This window comes from Eriocheir sinensis, chromosome 19 (genome assembly GCF_024679095.1).
Source record: "Eriocheir sinensis breed Jianghai 21 chromosome 19, ASM2467909v1, whole genome shotgun sequence".
NCBI classification, from domain to species: domain Eukaryota; kingdom Metazoa; phylum Arthropoda; class Malacostraca; order Decapoda; family Varunidae; genus Eriocheir; species Eriocheir sinensis.
The window spans coordinates 14605117-14624916 of NC_066527.1; the positions used below are offsets into that span (position 1 = coordinate 14605117).

Consider the following 19800-nt stretch of genomic DNA (forward strand, 5'->3'; position numbering starts at 1 on the left):
TCTCTTCTCTCTTCTCTCTTCTCTCTTCTCTCTCCTCTCTCTCTCTCTCTCATCTGGTTTGCTTCCCTCTTCCTGTCTCTCTTTCCATTCTCCTTCATTTTCTTTTATGCTACAACCTCCTCCTCCTCCTCCTCTTCATCTTAGTCGATTTCCATCCATGTCTCTTTTTTAGCATCATACCTCCTCCTCCTCCTCCTCCTCCTCCTCCTCCTCCTCCTCCTCCTCCTCCGAGCTTATATAAATCAAAGCAACTGTTTGAAGACCCTCCCCCCCCAAAAAAAATAACGAGAGAGAGAGAGAGAGAGAGAGAGAGAGAGAGAGAGAGAGAGAGAGAGAGAGAGAGAGAGAGAGAGAGAGAGAGAGAGAGAGAGAGAGAGAGAGAGAGAGAGAGAGAGAGAGAGAGGGGGGAGGGGGGGTCCATAGCTACAAAAGGGCGGCCGATAGACGTGTCATTAACTCCGCTATTTATGAGACTCGCGGGAATTAAGTAATTTTTTCCACATTTGTTATCTTTTTTTTTTTTTTCTCTTTTTTTTTCTTAATGGCCGTTGTTATGTATGAACCTGAGTGGGAACTGACCCCCCCTTCAATCCTCCTCTCCCACCTCCCCTCTCTCCCCCTCCCCCCATCAGCTCCCTCCCCCTCCTTCCTTACCTCCCCTCACCATTCCCTCCCTCCCTTTTTTTACTTTTTTTTTTTTGCTAGTAATGAGGTTTTTTTTGTGTTGCTTGATCCTATGAGTCAGCTAGACCTAGGTTTTTTTTCTTTATGGTGGGAGGGGAGTTAAGTTCAGAAAATGAACTGGGGGAAGCGGTGGCTGAGTGGTTAGCGTGCAGGTGCCGCTTCCAGGAGGACAAAGGTTCGCGTCCACCCGCCGCCACAAGCTGAAATTTTTCAGTCACCGCCGAGTGGCCTAAGACTACCCACATGCTGTCCTGAAGACCACCTATCAACCCGGACTCTAGATTCTCTCTCTGAAGGGAGGGTCAATGATGATCTCCGAGGGGCACCATGAGCCAAGCAAGATGGCGCCAATATGAATAATTCCCTGCGCCATAACGGGGTGAGGCCGACTATTAGACCCCACCAAGAAACCCTACCGGCACAATAAGCATAAATGTAAAAATATATATATCACTTTTTATTATTCCTTTTCATTTCTTTTTTATTCTCTTATTCTTTCAATCTTTTACTCTTTAAGGTTTTTTTTTTTTTTTTTTTTTGAGGGGGAGGAGTTGAGTTGTCTATTTTCTAATATCATCCTTTATTCTTTTTATTTTATTCTTTTTTTACCTATTTCATTATTTTTATCATTTCGGGGGGAAGAGTGAGAGAGGTAAGACGGGAATTTAGTTTTTTTTTATTTTCTATTTTCACTATTTATTTCTTATCTTTTTATCGTTTTCTATTGTTTTATCTTCTTTATTTTTTTACAAATTTCATTCCTTTCATCATCATTTTTTTTCAGAGGAGAGAGAGAGAGAGAGAGAGAGAGAGAGAGAGAGAGAGAGAGAGAGAGAGAGAGAGAGAGAGAGAGAGAGAGAGAGAGAGAGAGAGAGAGAGAGAGAGAGAGAGAGAGAGAGAGAGAGAGAGAGAGAGAGAGGATTACATAGAATTACATAGATAACCAGACCACACAGGCCCTAAGGCCCAAACTAGGTGGTCTGTCCTAAACCTAAGTGACAGTTGTTATGCGGCCACCATGACGATGAAACTGACCTAGTGAACATTTAGGTGGAGGAGATAGCGGTCAAGATTATTCTTAAACGATGCAATCGAGTTACACTGCACCACTGATGGTGGTAATCTGTTCGATCCACTCTCGAACGACAGCATTAGTGAAGAAGTCTGTGCACTCTGAATGAACTTGTCTACATTTGAGTTTAGCGCCATTATTTCTCGTTCGCGTCGAATCATCCATCACAAACAGCTTAGTCGGATCCACGTTGGGAAAACCGTTAAGTATTTTAAAGCACTCGATCAGTTTTCCTCTGAGGCGGCGTTTTTCAAGAGAAAACAGGTTTAGATGTGACAGCCTTTCCTCGTAGGATTTGTTTCGTAATGAAGGAATCATCTTGGTTGCTCTACGCTGAACACCTAATTTAGCAATGTCTTTCGCATGGTGGGGAGACCAAAACTACACGTCATACTCCAAATGAGGCCTAACGAAACTATTATGCAAAGGTAGTATAACATCTTTATTCTTGAATGAAAAATTTCTCTTAATCAAACCCATCATCCTGTTTGCTTTTTTAACGGACTCGTTGCACCGCTGGGAAAACTTGAGGTTAGACGTGACTGTGACGCCAAGATCTTTGACCGAGTGAACGCCTTTAACTTTAACGCCGCACATTTCATAGTCCTTCTTTATATTTCTAGATCCAAGCTGCAGAATCTGGCACTTGCTTATATTAAAAGGCATTTCCCATTTAACTGGCCAATCTGATATTTTACGCAAATCTTCTTGTAGGCTCCGCCTGACACATTGTAAGTATCGCATTGCCGATTTTCGTGTCGTCTGCAAGTTTACTAATGAAATTATTGAGACCAAGGTCAATGTCATTGATGTAAATGACGAAGAGAACGGGTCCCAGGACAGAGCCTTGGGGGACACCACTAGTGACTGGCATCCACTCAGAGGTCACTCCATTTATTACAACTCTTTGCTTTCTATTGCTTAGCCAGTGCTTGATCCATTCGTGAAGCTTACCCCCGATGCCATTTCCTTGATTTTATGAAGCAACTTGTAGTGTGGGACTTTATCAAACGCCTTCTGGAAGTCCAAATAAATAATATCAAGTGATTTAGAAACATCATAGACTGCAAAAAGCTTGTTATAGAACGTTAATAGATTCGACAAACAAGATCTGTTGTTACGGAAATCATGTTGCGAGTCCAGGATTAGCGAATTATACTCTAGGTAGTTAACTACTTTATCTCGAATAATTGTCTCAAGTAATTTACCAATAATTGAGGTTAAGCTGATTGGCCTGTAATTATCCGGTAGTTTTCGGTCGCCTTTTTTGAAAATGGGTGTTACGTTAGCCATTTTCCAATCACTAGGAACGATACCATGGTGCACAGACATATTAAACAGCATTGTTAAAGGTCTGGGTATCTCTCGATATTTCTTTAAGTAATTTTGGATATATCTTATCAGGTCCTGGACTTTTGTTAGTTTTAAGTGACTGCAGCGCTTTGAGAACCTCATCTGTTTACTTATTTCAAAGTCAGGGAGGGTATGACTGGGATCTTCAATAGTGTTAGGAACAGCAGCAGTATCGGTAGAATTACTATTAAAAACCGAGGCGAAATAAGAATTTAACGTGTTCGCTATGCGTTGGCTGGCTGTCACGATATTGCCCGAATTATCTGTTAATGGGACAATCCCACTTCGAATCTCTTTTTTGTTGTTTATATATCTAAAAAAACTTTTAGGATCTGACTTGCAATTTACCGCAATGTTTACTTCGTTCCTCCGTTTCGCCTGTTTGATTAAACTTTTGACTTGTCTTGCTTCGTAGTGCCGTGTTAAAATTGGGAACCAATATCTTATTCTCTCCAATCCTTGTTTGAGCTCTGTCGAGACGCACCAGTCTATGATCGCATGATCCGAGGTGTTCGCCAACGCTAACATTGTCAACCAAGTTCTCTTGGGTTACTAATACAAGATCAAGAATATTATTTTCACGCGTTGGTTCACAAACCATTGGGCTAAGGAAGTTATTTTCAACGAAGTCTAACATCCTGTGCGATTCCCCCTCGGATCCCGTGAGTGTCTGCCGGTCTAGTTGCGGTAGATTAAAATCGCCCAAAATCAATGCATCACTGTTTCGGAGAGTTCTTTGCAAAACGCTATACATTATTTCGTCATCCTCGCGTGATTGGCCTGGTGGCCTGTATGTGACGGATATGTTGATTTTTACTTGATCGGTATTTGTACTCACGCTCACGTGTTCTACAGTACTGTCCTCTGGTGTTTTATCAACGGGCTGTAGGCTACTTTTGACGTAAAGAGCCACTCCTCCGCCTCTACGATTAACTCGGTCATTATTGAAAAATATAAAGTTATCTATATTATATTCAGAAATTAAGTCATTATTAGCATCAAAGTCCTCTGTTTTAGTTAGGCACTGCAATTCATCGATCTTAATTCTTAAGCTTCGAGCGTTAAAGCTAAGAACCCTTAAATTGTCTTTTGTTATAACTCGAGAAACGGAGTTGTTAGTTGTTTTACGATTTACTGAAATGGTGGCCGGATGACAACTGTTTGTATTTAAGTGGACGGGGTGTGAAGTTTAAGTGGACGGGGAGTGAATTTAAGCGGAGAGAGAGAGAGAGAGAGAGAGAGAGAGAGAGAGAGAGAGAGAGAGAGAGAGAGAGAGAGAGAGAGAGAGAGAGAGAGAGAGAGAGAGAGAGAGAGAGAGAGAGAGAGAGAGAGAGAGAGAGAGAGAGAGAGAGAGAGAGAGAGAGATGGGGGGTATTTAGTTGTCAATTTTCCATTTTTATCCATTACGCTTCCTCTTTTTCGTGTTCATTTTTTTACCGAGTTCGTATCCTTTTCATTCTTTATTTTTGTTCTTTTTATCATCAGTTCTTCCTCTCTATGTCTCAGGAGTATCGAGGGTTGATTAGAGACTTTATACCTTTTCCACTTTGTAATAATAATAAGAAGAAGAACATAAGAACATAAGAACGCAGGAGTCTGCAAGAGGCCGGTAGGCCTGTACGAGGCAGCTCCTTTGACCCTAAGCTCCCGTGTATCTAACCCCACCTAATATCGCTGTCCATGAATTTATCTAGTCTATTTTTGAATGTGACAATTGTATTGGCACTCACCACATGACTGCTAAGCCTATTCCACTCATCCACCACCCTATTAGTAAACCAATTTTTGCCTATGTCCCTGTTGAATCTGAATTTATCCAGTTTAAACCCGTTACTTCGTGTCCTACCCGGTTCTCTTACCAACAAAACCTTATGAATGTCTCCCTTATTAAAGCCCTTCATCCATTTATAAACCTCGATCATGTCTCCACGCACCCTTCGCCTTTCTAGAGAATGCAAGTTTAACTGTTTGAGTCTTTCCTCGTATGGCAAGTTTCTCAACCCCTGAATCATCTTAGTCATCCTCCTCTGCACCGATTCTAACATTTTGATATCCATTCTATAGTAGGGTGACCAGAACTGAACCGCATAGTCAAGATGAGGTCTAACTAATGCTAAATATAGTTTGAGGAAGACTTCAGGGCTTCTTGCTTTACGCTCCTGAAAAATAAATCAGCCCTATTAGCTCGATTTCAGCTTTGGCTAGCTTGAATGCCTTGGACGGAGATCAGAGCTCACTAAGACCCCTAAATCCCTCTCGCACCCAGACCTACTTATGAGAGTAATAATAATAATAATAATAATAATAATAATAATAATAATGATAATAATAATAATAATAATAATAATAATAATAATAATAATAATAATAATAATAATAATAATAATAATAATAATAATAATAATAATAATAATAATAATAATAATAATAATAATAATAATAATAATAATAATAATAATAATAATAATAATAATAATAATAATAATAATAATGACCGAGTGGAGGTTATTAACGACCAATTGTATATAAAAAAAAAAGGGGGAGAGTGGTTAATTGAGTATGTAATTATTTGTCACTGGTGGTTGGGGGGGGGGGGGAGGAGAGGGGGAAGGGGGAAGTGGTAGTGGTGGTGGTGGTGGTGATGATGATGATGGTGATAGGGACAGGGGATAATGGTGGTGTTAAGGGGAGAGAGAGGGAGAAGGGGAGGTAGTGGTGGTGGTGGTGGTGGAGGTGGTAGTGGTGGTGGTGGTGGTGGTGGTGGTGGTGGAGGTGGTGGTGGTGGTGGAGGTGGTGGTGGTGGAGGTGGTGGTGGTGGTGGTAGTGGTACAGCTGTTAGGCCTTGGATAAATCACCTCATTTCTCTACGTTCAGCTTCTGACAGGTTAATTGACACACCTAGGTACACACACACACACACACACACACACACACACACACACACACGCTAACACTTACAGGTATTTCATTTATTACTTGGTTTTTTTTTCAAACGAAGGATAAAATACGCCTCTTTCTTTTATTTTTTATATTCACGTCCACTTCCAACTTTTTGTTCATGAATTGTTGCAACGATTACTGCCGGTGTTGGAAAATAAAAGGCCGCGAATGGGAAAAAATATGGCGTGTTGCGTGCGTTTGTCTGTCTCCCTTCAAACACTTACTCTCTCACACTCTCTCACACACACACACACACACACACACACACACACACACACACACACACAACTTTTACCATTGCTCCCCTACTACTATTACTACAATGTCACATATTTTCATCATTTTTCTATTTAGGTATTTCAATTTCTGACTGTCCTATATTTTCACTGTTTCTTTTTCGTGGTGGTTAAATGTATATAATTCTTTTTTTTTCTGTGATACTCTGCGTTGGCTTATACTAGGAGACATCAAAAGGGTAGTAGTAGTAGTAGTAGTAGTAGTAGTAGTAGTAGTTGTAGTAGTAGTAGTATTGTAGTAGTAGTAGTTCAACGCTCACCTTCCCATTTTCTACGTCCGAGTCATCTACCCGTTTTCTTTACAATCACAACCGTCTTGATCTCCTTTATCTTTTTCATCTTTATCTTTTCTTTGGTCTCTCTCTCTCTCTCTCTCTCTCTCTCTCTCTCTCTCTCTCTCTCTCTCTCTCTCTCTCTCTCTCTTCCCTGTAATAAAAAAAGATTGTAGAGAATAATATTTTGTAGTAGTAATAGTAGTAGTAGTAGTAGTAGTAGTAGTAGTAGTAGTAGTAGTAGTAAAAATAATAATAATAATAATAGCATAGTCAATGAATCTATCAGCCAATCAGTCAAGCACTTTCTCTAACACACACACACACACACACACACACACACACACACACACACACACACACACACACACTCCTATCTTATTTCTCTACTGATGTTGAAATAAGAAAGAAGGACGAATAAAACTAACCACCCAGTCCCACACTCTTGTCTCTCTCCCTTCCATATAAAACTAAAAATAAGGAAAAGGTGTACAAATCCCTCACTCCCACACTCACTCCTCTCTCTGTTGCTGCTAAAATCACAAGGACATCCATGTCTGAAAAGATACTCTCTGTTGCTGCTAAAATCACAAGGAAGGAAGAAGTCCCATCCATGTCTTAAAAGATAGGAAAGTTTCTGTCTCCCATCCATGTCTTAAAAGATAGGAAAAGTTTGGTAATCCCACACTCATTCACGTCTCCCATCCATGTCTGAAAAGATAGGAAAAAGTTTGGTAACCTCTCACTCTCACACTCACTCCTCTCTCTGTTGCTGCTAAAATCACAAGGAAGGAAGAAGTAAGCTACCCACCCAATGTCACACTCATTCACGTCTCCCATCCATGTCTTAAAAGATAGGATAAAGTTTGGTAACCTCACACTCTCACACTCACTCCTGCCTCTATTGCTGCTAAAATCACAAGGAAGGAAGAAGTAAGCTACCCACCCAATCCCACACTCATTCACGTCTCCCATCCATGTCTGAAAAGATAGGAAAAAGTTTGGTAACCGCACACTCCCACACTCACTCCTGCCTCTATTGCTGCTAAAATCATAAGGAAGGAAGAAGTAAGCTACCCACCCAATCCCTCACTCAGTCCTGTCTCCCATCCATGTGTAAAAAGATAGGAAAAAGTTTGGTAACCTCTCACTTTCACACTCACTCCTGTCTCTATTGCTGCTAAAATCACAAGGAAGGAAGAAGTAAGCTACCCACCCAATCCCACACTCACTCCTGTCTCCCATCCATGTCTAAAAAGATAGGAAAAAGTTTGGTAACCTCACACTTTCACACTCACTCTCCTCACACTCCTGTCTCCCATCCATGTCTAAAAAGGAAGGAAGAAGTAAGCTACCTACCCAATCCCACACTCATTCACGTCTCCCATCCATGTCTAAAAAGATAGGAAAAAGTTTGGTAACCTCTCACTTTCACACTCACTCTCCTCACACTCCTGTCTCTATTGCTGCTAAAATCACAAGGAAGGAAGAAGTAAGCTACCTACCCAATCCCACACTCATTCACGCCTCCCATCCATGTCTGAAAAGATAGGAAAAAGTTTGGTAATCTCTCACTCTCACACTCACTCCTGCTCTCTTCGATGCACAAATAAGAATAAGGAATAAGTCTGTTAACCTCCCCTTCCCTTCCCTGTCTAATCTCACCTCACCTCTCCATTCCTCCCTCACAGGCGAGCACCCGGCAGCAATACAGGGCGGCAGCAGCAGGAACCTCCAGTCCCTGCCCGGCCTACTTCTGCTGGCGTCTGCTGTGTCGGGCCTGCACACCCTCACGCAGCGATAATGCGTCTACTTCTGCTGGCCCCTAGATGCCCACCCTGATAGTCATTCTACCGTCTATTTCTAGCGTGCAATGGGAGCCTACATCTGTTAACACCTGTCTTAATAGCTACTCCATGTCTGTCCGTTTGATTTTGTCGGAACTTATTTTTTTTACTGCAGTCCTGTAATAGTTATAATCATCTTTCTACTGCCCAGTGATGAAGGAGGGAAGTGGTGTGCGTGGTTAAGGGGCTGTTACACTGGCCAAATTTTCCGTGGATCTTCAGTCAAACCACGATACCCGCTGGCGTGGTTCTCATATTTCCGTGGTGTTCTGACGTGTCCACGATCTTCCAAAACTACGGTAGATTTCACCGAAGGACGACGGTATTACTCACCATCAGCAGCACCAGCAATAACAAGAAGCAAATGAGAACCACGTTATCGGAAATCGTGGTTTGACTGAAGATCCACGGAAAATTTGCCCAGTGTAACAGCCCCTTGAGGGAGATACAGAAAATGGCTAATATTTCCTGTCTTTCACTTATTGTCATTTCTTCTTTTTTTATGTTCCGCCTGTGGCTGGGGTAGGCTTTCCTGGTGGGCCCTGATGGTCGCCTCCAGCCCATTATGGCGCAGGCAAGTGTTTTTTCGTGGCGCCATCATGCTTGGCTCATGCTGTCCCCCGGAGCTCATCTTTGATTTTCTTAGAGTGAGAATCTAGAGTCCGGGTTGACAGGTGGTGTTTAGGACAGCATGTGGGTAGTCTTAGGCCACTCGGCGGTGACTGAAAAATCCCAGAGTAGCGGCGCCCGTACGGTAACCACTCAGCCACCGCCTCCCCGTTGTTTGGTATTTCGTTTAAACTTTCCTTAACGCAGCCCTAGTTAAGCGTCCTTCTACCGTACAATGCTGAAGGGATGTAAGTGTTGCGCGACGTAAGGAAGCTACAGAGAGATACAGAGACGTATTTGAGAGCGTGTGAACTCAAGCGACGCAACAGTTTACTAAAGTCTCCCATTGCACGCCAGAAAGACTATTGATAAATCCACTCATTCTGTAAATTCATGAACATTTTTATCTTCTGTACCGGGCTATCCTATCTTGGTGTCCCTCCTCACGCTGTCCTTCCTCAAGCGACCAAACAGTTTACTAGAGTCTCCCCTTGCACGCCAGAAAGCCTATTGATAAACCAACTCATTCTGTAAATTCATGAACATTTTTGTCTTCTGTACCGGGCTATCCTATCTTGGTGTCCCTTCTCACGCTGTCCTTCCTCAAGCGACCAAACAGTTTACTAGAGTCTCCCCTTGCACGCCAGAAAGACTACTGATAAACCAACTCATTCTGTAAATTCATGAACATTTTTATCTTCTGTACAGGGCTATCCTATCTTGCTGTCCCTCCTCACGCTGTCCTTCCTCAAGAGGCGAAACAATTTACTAGAGTCCCTCATTGCACGCCAGAAACGGAGTAGCGAAAGACCCACTTCATCTGTATATTCTTGTGTACTTTTTTATCTGCTGTACCGTGCTATCCTACCTCGGTGTTCGTCCTCGCAGCTTAGTCTTCAACGCCTCACCCACGCAGTCCCACCTACCAGACCTTACATATACCTGAACCACCCACCTGAACCACCCACCTGAGCACATTTACACCTGTTGGTTATGCTTATGATTGGGTAGTATGTTTTTCTTTTCTTTTTTTCTTTTTTTACAACAAAGGAGACAGCTCAAGGGCACACAAAAAAGTAAACAATAATAACAACAAAAAAAGCCCGCTACTCGCTGCTCACAAAAAGAATCTAGAGAGGTGGCCGAAAAAAGAGGTCAATTTCGGTGATTAGGTATTCCTCCACACACACCTGACCCTTTTAATCAACACTTCCAACCCCTTTCTACACCCTCCCAAACCTCCATGTATACGTACTCTTACTTGTTGTTTATATAAAGACGACGAAGAGAAAACATAAAATAAAGTTGGAGTAAAGGAAATGTCTGAGAATAAAGCATAAATGAACAACACACCTACTTATCTACTTACTTACACTTACTGGGTTTTTTTTTATGTTTCTATGTAAGTAGTGACGATAAAGACGTAGAAAAAAAACATGCGAAAAAAAAGTAACAGAAAAGGAAATGTCTGAGAATAAAGCATAAATGAACAACACACCTACTTATCTACTTACTTACACTTACTGGGGTTTTTTTGTTCCTATGTAAGTAGTGACGATAAAGACGTAGAAAAAAACATGCGAAAAAAAAGTAACAGAAAAGGAAATGTCTGAGAATAATGCATAAACAAACAAGACATTTACTAACTTACTAACTTACACTTACTTATTTTTTTTTTTTTTTTGTTCCTTTGTAAGTTTTGACCACCAAGACGAAAAGGAGAAAGTACACAAAACAAAGTAACAGTAAAGGAAATGTCTAAGAATAAAAGTATATATAACCAATGAAAAACACGACTGCTTATGATGAAGAAGAAAAACAAAAAAAAAGGATATGATGATTATAAGCGAATTGGAAAGGACACGAAAAGGAGAGAAATGTGAATAAAAAAAAAGATAAAAAGAGTATATGATGATTGAAAGCGATTTGGAAAGAACACGAAAAGGAGAGAAATGTTAATAAAAAAAAAGAGAAAAAGAGTATATGATGATTGAAAGCGATTTGGAAAGAACACGAAAAGGAGAGAGAAGTTAATAAAATAGAGGAAAAGAGTATATAATTATTAAAAGCGATTTGGAATGAACAAGAAAAGGAGAGAGAAGTTAATAAAATAGAAGAAAAGAGTATATGATTATTAAAAGCGATTTGGAATGAACAAGAAAAGGAGAGAGAAGTTAATAAAATAGAGGAAAAGAGTATATGATTATTAAAAGCGATTTGGAAAGAACAAGAAAATGAGAGAGATGTGAATAAAAAAAGAGGAAAAGATATATGATGATTGAAAGGGATTTGAAAAGAACACGAGAAGGAGAGAAATGTGAATAAAAGAAGAGAAAAAGAGTATATGATGATTGAAAGCTATTTGGAAAGAACACGGAAAGGAGAGAAATGTGAATAAAAAAGAGGAAAAGAGTATAATTATGATGAATTAAAGCTGGTTGGAAAGAACACGGAAAGGAGAGAGAAGTGAATTAAAGAAGAGGAAAATTGTACATGATGATTGAAAGCGATTGGAAAGAACACGAAAAGGAGAGAAAAGTGAATTAAAGAAGAGGAAAATTGTACATGATGATTGAAAGGGATTTGGAAAGAACACAAAAATGAGAGATGTGAATGAAAGAAGAAAAAAATTGTACATGATGATTGAAAGCGGGTTGGAAAAAACACGAAAATGAGAGAAGTGAATAAAAAAAAAAGAGGAAAAGAGTATATGATGATTGAAAGCGATTTGAAGAGAACACGAAAATGAGGGAGAGAGAAGTGAATATAAAAGAGGAAAAGAGTATATGATGATTGAAAGCGATTTGAAAAGAACACGAAAATGAGGGAGAGAGAAGTGAATAAAAGAAGAGAAAAGGAGTATATGATGAATTAAAGCGGGTTGGAAAGAACACGAAAATGAGAAAGAGAAGAGAATAAAAAAACGAGGAAAATTAATAACATGATATACCTTTGATTCATCCTCCATTCACACCTGATATATTTAATTACCACCTCCAGCACTTTCCCTTTTAACCTTACTTTCTATCTCTTACCTCCTACAACTTCCCTATCTACTTACACTTACTGGTTATTTATTCTGTGTTAGTACTGCCCGATTACATACCTTTTCTTTGTCCTCCATTCACACCTGAGATCTTTAATTATTCCACCTACAACACTCTCCCTTTTAACCTTACTCTCTATTTATTATCTCCTACAACTTCCCTATCTACTTTCACTTTCTAGATATTTATATTATGTAAGTACTGACTGCCTTCATTCTCACCTTCATTCACACCTGAGATCTTTAATTACCATCTCCATCACTCTCCCTTTTAACCTTACTTTCCCTCTATTATCTCCTACAGCTTCCCTATCTACTTAAGACTTTCTAGTTATTTATATGATGTAAGTACTGACTACCTTCACTCTCACCTTCATTCACACCTGATATCTCTAATTATTCCACCTCCATCACTTTCCCTTCCACCTCTCACTCCCTCTTTTACCTCCTACAACCTCCCTATTTACTTACACTTTCTAGATATTTATATTACGTAAGTACTGACTACCTTCACTCTCACTTTCATTCACACCTGAGATCTCTAATTATTCCACCTCCATCACTTTCCCTTCCAACTCTCACTCCCTCTTTTACCTCCTAGAACCACCCTATCTACTTACACACAATAGTTCTTTATTTATGTAAGTACTAACTGTCTGACTACCTTAATTTTCACCTTCATTCACACCTGAGATCTCTAATTATTCCACCTCCATCACTTTCCCTTTTAACTCTCACTCCCTCTACAAACTCCAATAACTTCCCTATGTAGCATTAACAGACTGGCATACCTTTAGTTACACCTCTATACACACCTGTCATCTCTCATTACCACCTCCATTTCTCTCCTTTCAGTCCTTTATCTCCTTCAAACTCCCACAACTTCCCTATATAGCATAAACTGACTAGCATGCCCTTAGTTACACCTTCACAAACACCTGTCATCTCTCAGTACAACCTCCAATCCCTATCCCTTCCCTCCCTCCCTCCCTCTCCCTCCCTCTCCTCCCTCCCTCTCTCCATCCCTTGCCTCCCTCTGCCTTCATATACAAGACAATAGTTCTGGTTTCCTTCGGCTGTTTGTTCCATTAATCTTTAGCTGTTGTTCTGAATGCCTTCCTTGTGTTTATTCCCGTAGATAAGGACGTATTTTGGACCATATGGGCGCAAACACACACACACACACACACACACACACACACACACACACACACACACACACACACCAAAAGAAGGGCTTAGAACATAAGAACATAAGAACATAGGAGTCTCCAAGAGGCCGGTAGGTCTGCACGAGGCAGCTCCTCTGAACCTAAGCTCCCGTGTAGCTCCCGTGTATCTAATCCCAGGCCTTGAATGCATTGTTTTAAAATCTTGGATATGAATATAGTGTGTGTGTGTGTGTGTGTGTGTGTGTGTGTGTGTGTGTGTGTGTGTGTGTGTGTGTGTGTGTGTGTGTGTGTGTGTCGGCCCTCAAAATCAATCACACACGTAGACTTTCCAACAAATAGTAGTAGCAGTAGTAGTAGTAGTAATAGTAGTAGTAGTAGTAGTAGTAGTAGTAGTAGTAGTAGTAGTAGAAGAAGAACGAGAAGAAGATGATGATGATGATGATGATGATGATGGTGCTGCTACTGCTGCTGATGATGATGAAGAAAAAGAAGAAGAACAAGAAGAACAAGAACAAGAACAAGAAGAACAAGAACAAGACGAACAAGAACAAGAAGAACAAGAACAAGAAAAAGAAAAAGAAAAAGAACAACAACAACAAAAACAAAAACAAAGAGAAACAAGAAAAAGAACAAGAAATAGAACAAGAAAACAAGAACAAGAAGAAAAAGAAGAAAAAAATTAATTAGTAGTAATAGTAACAACAGCAGCAGCAGCAGTAGAAGTAGAAGTAGTAAAAGAATAAAAGAAAAAAAGAATCGTAGTAGTAGTAGTAGTAGTAGTAGTAGTAGTAGTAGTAGTAGTAGTAGACAGACACACACAAGCAGGCACCCTCCTCTCCGTTTTCCCTCACTCGTGTCTTGGTGTCGCTGTGAACGGTGGTCCTGTGACGGTGGCGACAGAGCGTGAATAAATGTATAACGCAACACTGTCTTTCCTTGGCCTGCACGGGGACGGGAGACATGCAACACTTTCCTTCTCTCTTTTCCTTGTTTTGCTTTGTTTTTTCTTTCTTCTGCACTTTTTTTCTTTATTTTTCTTTTTTTCCCTCTTCTTATTCTTTCTCTTTTCTCTCTTTCTTTCATTTTTTTCTTTCCGTCTTTCTTTTTTTTTGTTTCTCTTTTTATACAAACTTTTTCTTTCGTTTTTTTCTCTTCTTTCCTTTCTTCCTCTTTTTTTCTCTCTTTTTCTCTTTCTTTCATTCTTTCTTTCTGTCTTTTTTTTTCTTTGTTTATCTTTTTATACACTCTTCTTTCTCTTTCTTTTTCTTGCGTTTTTTCTCTTCTTTTCTTTCTTCCTCTCTTTTGTTTTTTCTTTCTTTTGTTTTCTTCTTTCTTTTTTCTTTTTATGGGTTATTCTTTATCTTTCTTCTTTCTTTTTCATTCTTTTCTCTCTTTCTTTGCGTTCTGTCTTCCTTCCTCTTTGCTTATCTTTCTTTTACAATGCTCTTTCTTTCTTTCTTTTATGTCTTTCTTTCTTGGCTTGAACGGAAACGAGAAGACACGCAACACTTTCCTTCTTTCTTTTTCTTACTTTTTCTTCTTCCTGCGAGCATCTTTCTTTCTTTCTTCCTTTCTTTCTTTTTCTCTTGACTTGCAACACACATTATTTTTTGTATATTTTTTATTTTACTATATTTTCTTCTTTTTTTCTATTTTTCTTTCTGCAACACCTTTTCTTGCTTTTCTTCTTCCTTCCTCTCTTTATATATTTCATTTCTTTTTTTTCTTTTTTCTTTCTTCTTTTATTTCTTTTTCTTTGTTTTTCTTTTTCTCTCGTTCTTTTTCTCTTGGTCCGCTCTGAGACGAAAGAACACACAACGATTCAATTCTTTCTTTTTTATATATTTATTTTCTTTGTTTCTCTTTCTATCTTCTACACTTCTCTCTTTTTTCCCTTTCTTTCATCCCTTCTTTCTTTCTTCCTTTCTTTCTTTCTTTTTCTCTTGCCCTGCAGTATGACGAGAGAATACACTGCACTTTTTTCTTTATTCATTTCCTTTTATTTATTTATTCTTTCCTTGGCCTGCAATAAAATAACACACAACACTTTCTCTATTTACTCTTTTCCTATCTTTTCTTCTCCTCTAAACTCTTCTTCCCTTTTCTTTCTTTCTTTCTCTCCTTCTTTCTTCCTGACTCTCCTTGCTACACGTAAAATCTTTCTTCTTCCTCATTGCGTACCTCTTAGTCAATCACCTTTCTTACCCTCTAAATCTTTCGTGAGGGCTTCAGGTTAAGATTGGTTTTAGTAACGCCCTCATACCTCGTCTCCTTCTTGGTCAACTCCTCTACTGCTGCCTTATATGTCTTTCACTAACCTACAAACCTCTCTGAAATCACTCGGTGCCTCTTTCACAGTTCGCCATGATGGGTTAGTATGCCTCCAGACCAATACCAAAGACTTCGAAAATTCCTTGTGTAGGCATAGTGTTTGGTGTTGATGTTTAGTCAAGTAATTTAAAGAAACTTTCCTGCTTTCTTTTTTTCTTTCCTTTTTTTCTTTGTTTTTCTTTCTTCCGCACTTCTCTCTTTTTCTTTTCTTTCTTTTTTCTCTTATCTTTTTTCATTCTCTTTTTTTGTCTTCTTTTCTTTCTTTCCTTTCTTCTACACTCTTCTTTCTTTGCTTTCCTTTTTCTATTTCTCTCTTTCTGTCTTTGTTTCTCTTTGTTCTACACTCTTATTTCTTCTTTCTTTATTTCTCTTTCTTTCTTTCTTTCTTTTTCTCTTGCCCTGCAGTGTGACGAGAATACACAGCACTTTTTTCTTTAATATTTCCCTTTTATTTGTTCTTTCTTTCTCTTTCTTGTTTCTCTTCTTTCTTCCTCTCTCTCTTTCTTTCTTTCTTTTTTTTTATTTATAACCACATGGGAAATATCTTGTGTATCTGGTATCGCATCGAAAACCTAACCAATGTGGAGTGATGAAGATTGAGTGGTTTGCTTCGGGCGATTGCTTACAAGGCCACGCTGATGGGCTGTGGAATTGGCTCTCAGTGGGGAAGTGCAGAGACCAGCGCAATCAGTCTTATCGAACTGGCAGATGTATACTGAGTGACTTTTTTTTTTCGGTGACGGACGCTCAAGGACAAAACAAGACGAGACAAAAAGGCCCACTAGCAGCTGTTCCTTTAAATACAATAGAGTAGAAATGTATTGAATAGAAAAAATAGAAGAGAACAGGAGAGATGAGAAGAGAATAAAAGAGAAGAGAAGAGAAGATAGAGGAGAGTAAAATAAAAATGAATAGAAAGAATAGAGCACATAAGGACAGAAAAGAATAGAACAGATAGAGAAGAGAAGAGAAGAGGGGAGTGTAGAGAAGAATAGAGGAGCATAAAATAAAAACGAATAGAAACAATAGAGTAGATAAGGACAGAAAATAATAGAACAGATAGAGAACAGAAGAGAAGAGAAGAGAAGAGAAGAGGGGAGTGTAGAGAAGAATAGAGGAGCATAAAATAAAAATTAATAGAAAGAATAGAGTAGATAAGGATAGAAAAGAGTACAATAGAAAAGAATAGGAAGGAAAAGGACAGAAAAGCATCGAAAATACAAGAATAGAAAACAATGGAAAGGAAAAGAAAAGAAAAGAACAAATATAAACAAAAAAAGATCGAAAAAAAATGGAATAGAAATGGAATAGAAAATAATAAAAAAATAAGAGAAAAAAATAAATGAAAACAGAAAGGAAAATAATCGTCCAGCCGTCCCTCTTGTGTGTGGAATAAGGTCACCCCCGGCTCTCCTGCTCAACAGACCGATGCTTCACTATTATCTACCTATTTGCTTCACGGGTGGTTCATTTTCCAAGGCCGTTTTTATCGTAGTGTCTCTTAAAATACTTTCTTTGTCGAGCAGTCAATGTAGAAAATGAAACTATATGGTAGACTTAAACACTTTTACCTTGCCTAAAAAATAAAAGAAAATGACCAAGAACACGTACAAGAACAAGAAGAACAAGGACAAGAAAGCAAACATATAAACAAGAAGAAAATGAGAATACAAAACTAAAAACAAAATAGAACAAACAATAAAACAATATGAAAAATTACACTATTGAGTAAAAAAGTGTGTGTGTGTGTGTGTGTGTGTGTGTGTGTGTGTGTGTGTTCATAAAGTGAAGAAAGCAAAGCACATGGGTAAAGAAAACGTTAATGATGATGACGATGACGAAGTGGTGTGAGAAAAGGTGATGACGGTGTGGGAAATAAAAAAAATGACTGAGTAAAACACGCACAGCCCCCCACCCCCCCCCCCTCACACACACACACGCACACGCACGGGAACAGACGAAGAAAAGAAAGACGAGAATAGATTGATGATGTGTTTCTGATGATGGTGATGATGATGATGACAGTGCTGATGGTGGTGGTGATTAAGGCAACAAGAAGCAAACAATTACTTTAACCTTTCATTAACTGTACAGGTGAAGCAGAGGATGAGTGAGCAGGAATTATCAGGCCAATACACAGTTAAGCGAGTACACACACACACACACACACACACACACACACACACATCACATGAATAAATAGAAACGAGTTAACACATTGCATTAAACTATTACGAAAGTCAAGAGAGAGAGAGAGAGAGAGAGAGAGAGAGAGAGAGAGAGAGAGAGAGAGAGAGAGAGAGAGAGAGCAGGTGTTCACATAATCTAATAATGTTATGAGGTAATATGTATGGAAGGCATAAAAACCATGCTTTCTACACACACACACACACACACACACACACACACACACACACACACACGCACAAAAGAGGAAATGTAGTGTGAAGGGATGGGTGTGATTTGCATACATAACACACACACACACACACACACACACACACACACACACACACACACACACACACAGGTAACAGTCAGATATTTCCTTAATTAAATATTGCAGTAATTTTATGATGCAATATCTAACCTGAATGTGTAAATTATTAGGAAAATTACTTGGATTTAAACTTTTTGTAACTTTTCTGTCGCTACTACTACTACTACTACTACTACTACTACGACGACGACGATTACTACTACTACTACTACTACTACTACTACTATCATTATTACCATCATTATTATTTATTCGTCTTTATATAACAGTTTTAGCATTAAGAACATCAATGAAAATAACGTGAAAAAAAATTAAATATGGTAAATAATGAAGTAGTTTTTTTTTCCTCTTTTCCATTCATTGGTCATCGATTTGCTCATCCTTTATCTATCTTTTTCCTGCTTTTCTTTATTGTGTCTATCTTTTTCTTTTAATTTTCTTCCTTATTTCTTTTTTGCTCTATCTTTTTCCTTCTTTCTCTCGTTTGTTATTTTCTTTTTTTTCTTTCGTTTTTTTTTCTTTATTTATTTTTCACATTCTTTCGTTTACTCTTCCTCTCATTCCTTATTTATTTATTTATTTTGTTCGCTCTTTCGTTCGTTCGTTCGTTCGTTCGTTCGTTCGTTCTATGCTTTCCATCTTTATTTCTTTCTCTCTTTCCAACTTTCTTTCTCTTTCTTTCTTTCTTTCTTTCTTTCTTTCTTTCTTTCTTTCTCTTTCTTTGCTTTCCTAATTTCCTTCTTTCTTTTTTTCTTTCCTCCTTTCTTTCTTTTTCATTCTTTCTTTCTTTCTTTCTCTCTCTTTCCTTTCCTCCTTTCATCCTTTCTTTCTTTCCTCCTTTCTTTCTCTCTTTCTTTCTTTCTTTCTTTCTCTTTTAAACATACGCGAGAAAACATTTGGAGATTGACTTTTATTCTCTTTGTGTAGAAGAGAGAGAGAGAGAGAGAGAGAGAGAGAGAGAGAGAGAGAGAGAGAGAGAGAGAGAGAGAGAGAGAGAGAGAGAGAGAGAGAGAGAGAGAGAGAGAGAGAGACAAGGGGGTCAAAGGGTCGTGTGAGTCGTTCCAGTGAATAAAGAAAATTCGTGATGGAAAAAAAAAATGAGTATAGGAGTGAAGGTTATAAATAGTTTATCTCTCTCTCTCTCTTTCATTGATAGTATACTAAAAAAAAATAAACTACAAATAAATGGATCTCACAAAAAACAAAAAACGTTCACAATATAGAAAAATAATATGAAAAACTTAAAGAAATAAAGAAAACAAAAATAAATTAGTAAAAACGGCAAATTAGAAAAACAAAAAAAACTAAAAAATGAAAAAAAAAAATATTATAGGAAGGGAAAATGAAGGGATAATGAAAACATGTAAAATAAGGAAAAAAATGTAAAAAAGAATAATAAAATGAAAATAAGAACAAATATTATGGGAAAGAAAATAAGGAATTGATAATGAAAACATGTAAAATACAGTAACAAAAATCTGGAAATCTTAAAAAAAAATAAAGCAAGTAAAAATAAATTAATAAAAACGGCAAATTAGAGAGAAAAAAAAGTTAAAAGTCGAAAAAGACAAAATTATAATAACCAAAAAAAAATAGTTGAAAAAAATAAATAAACAGTAATAAAAAAAAGAATAGTAACGGATAAAAAAAAATAATAAAGAAAATAAAAATAAAAATA

General features: G+C 38.3%; 1 protein-coding gene and 1 long non-coding RNA gene across 3 annotated transcripts in view; one reads left to right on the top strand and one right to left on the bottom strand.

Moving 5' to 3' along the window:
• The window catches only part of LOC127000752 (fibroblast growth factor receptor homolog 1-like), an 83992-nt gene extending 73569 nt beyond the window's left edge, over positions 1-10423 (top strand). For both annotated transcript variants that reach the window (XM_050864783.1, XM_050864784.1), the window contains one exon: positions 8309-10423. In XM_050864783.1, the coding sequence (XP_050720740.1) occupies positions 8309-8421 (113 nt within the window). In that variant the 3' untranslated portion in view covers positions 8422-10423. The remainder of the gene's footprint in view (positions 1-8308) is intronic.
• LOC127000753 (uncharacterized) lies at positions 9897-14387 on the bottom strand. Its single transcript, XR_007754489.1, has 2 exons — positions 12714-14387; positions 9897-12564 (listed from the first exon to the last, which is right to left on the bottom strand). It is a non-coding gene; the product is annotated as an uncharacterized LOC127000753 (long non-coding RNA).
• Between the last annotated feature and the right edge of the window lie 5413 nt (positions 14388-19800).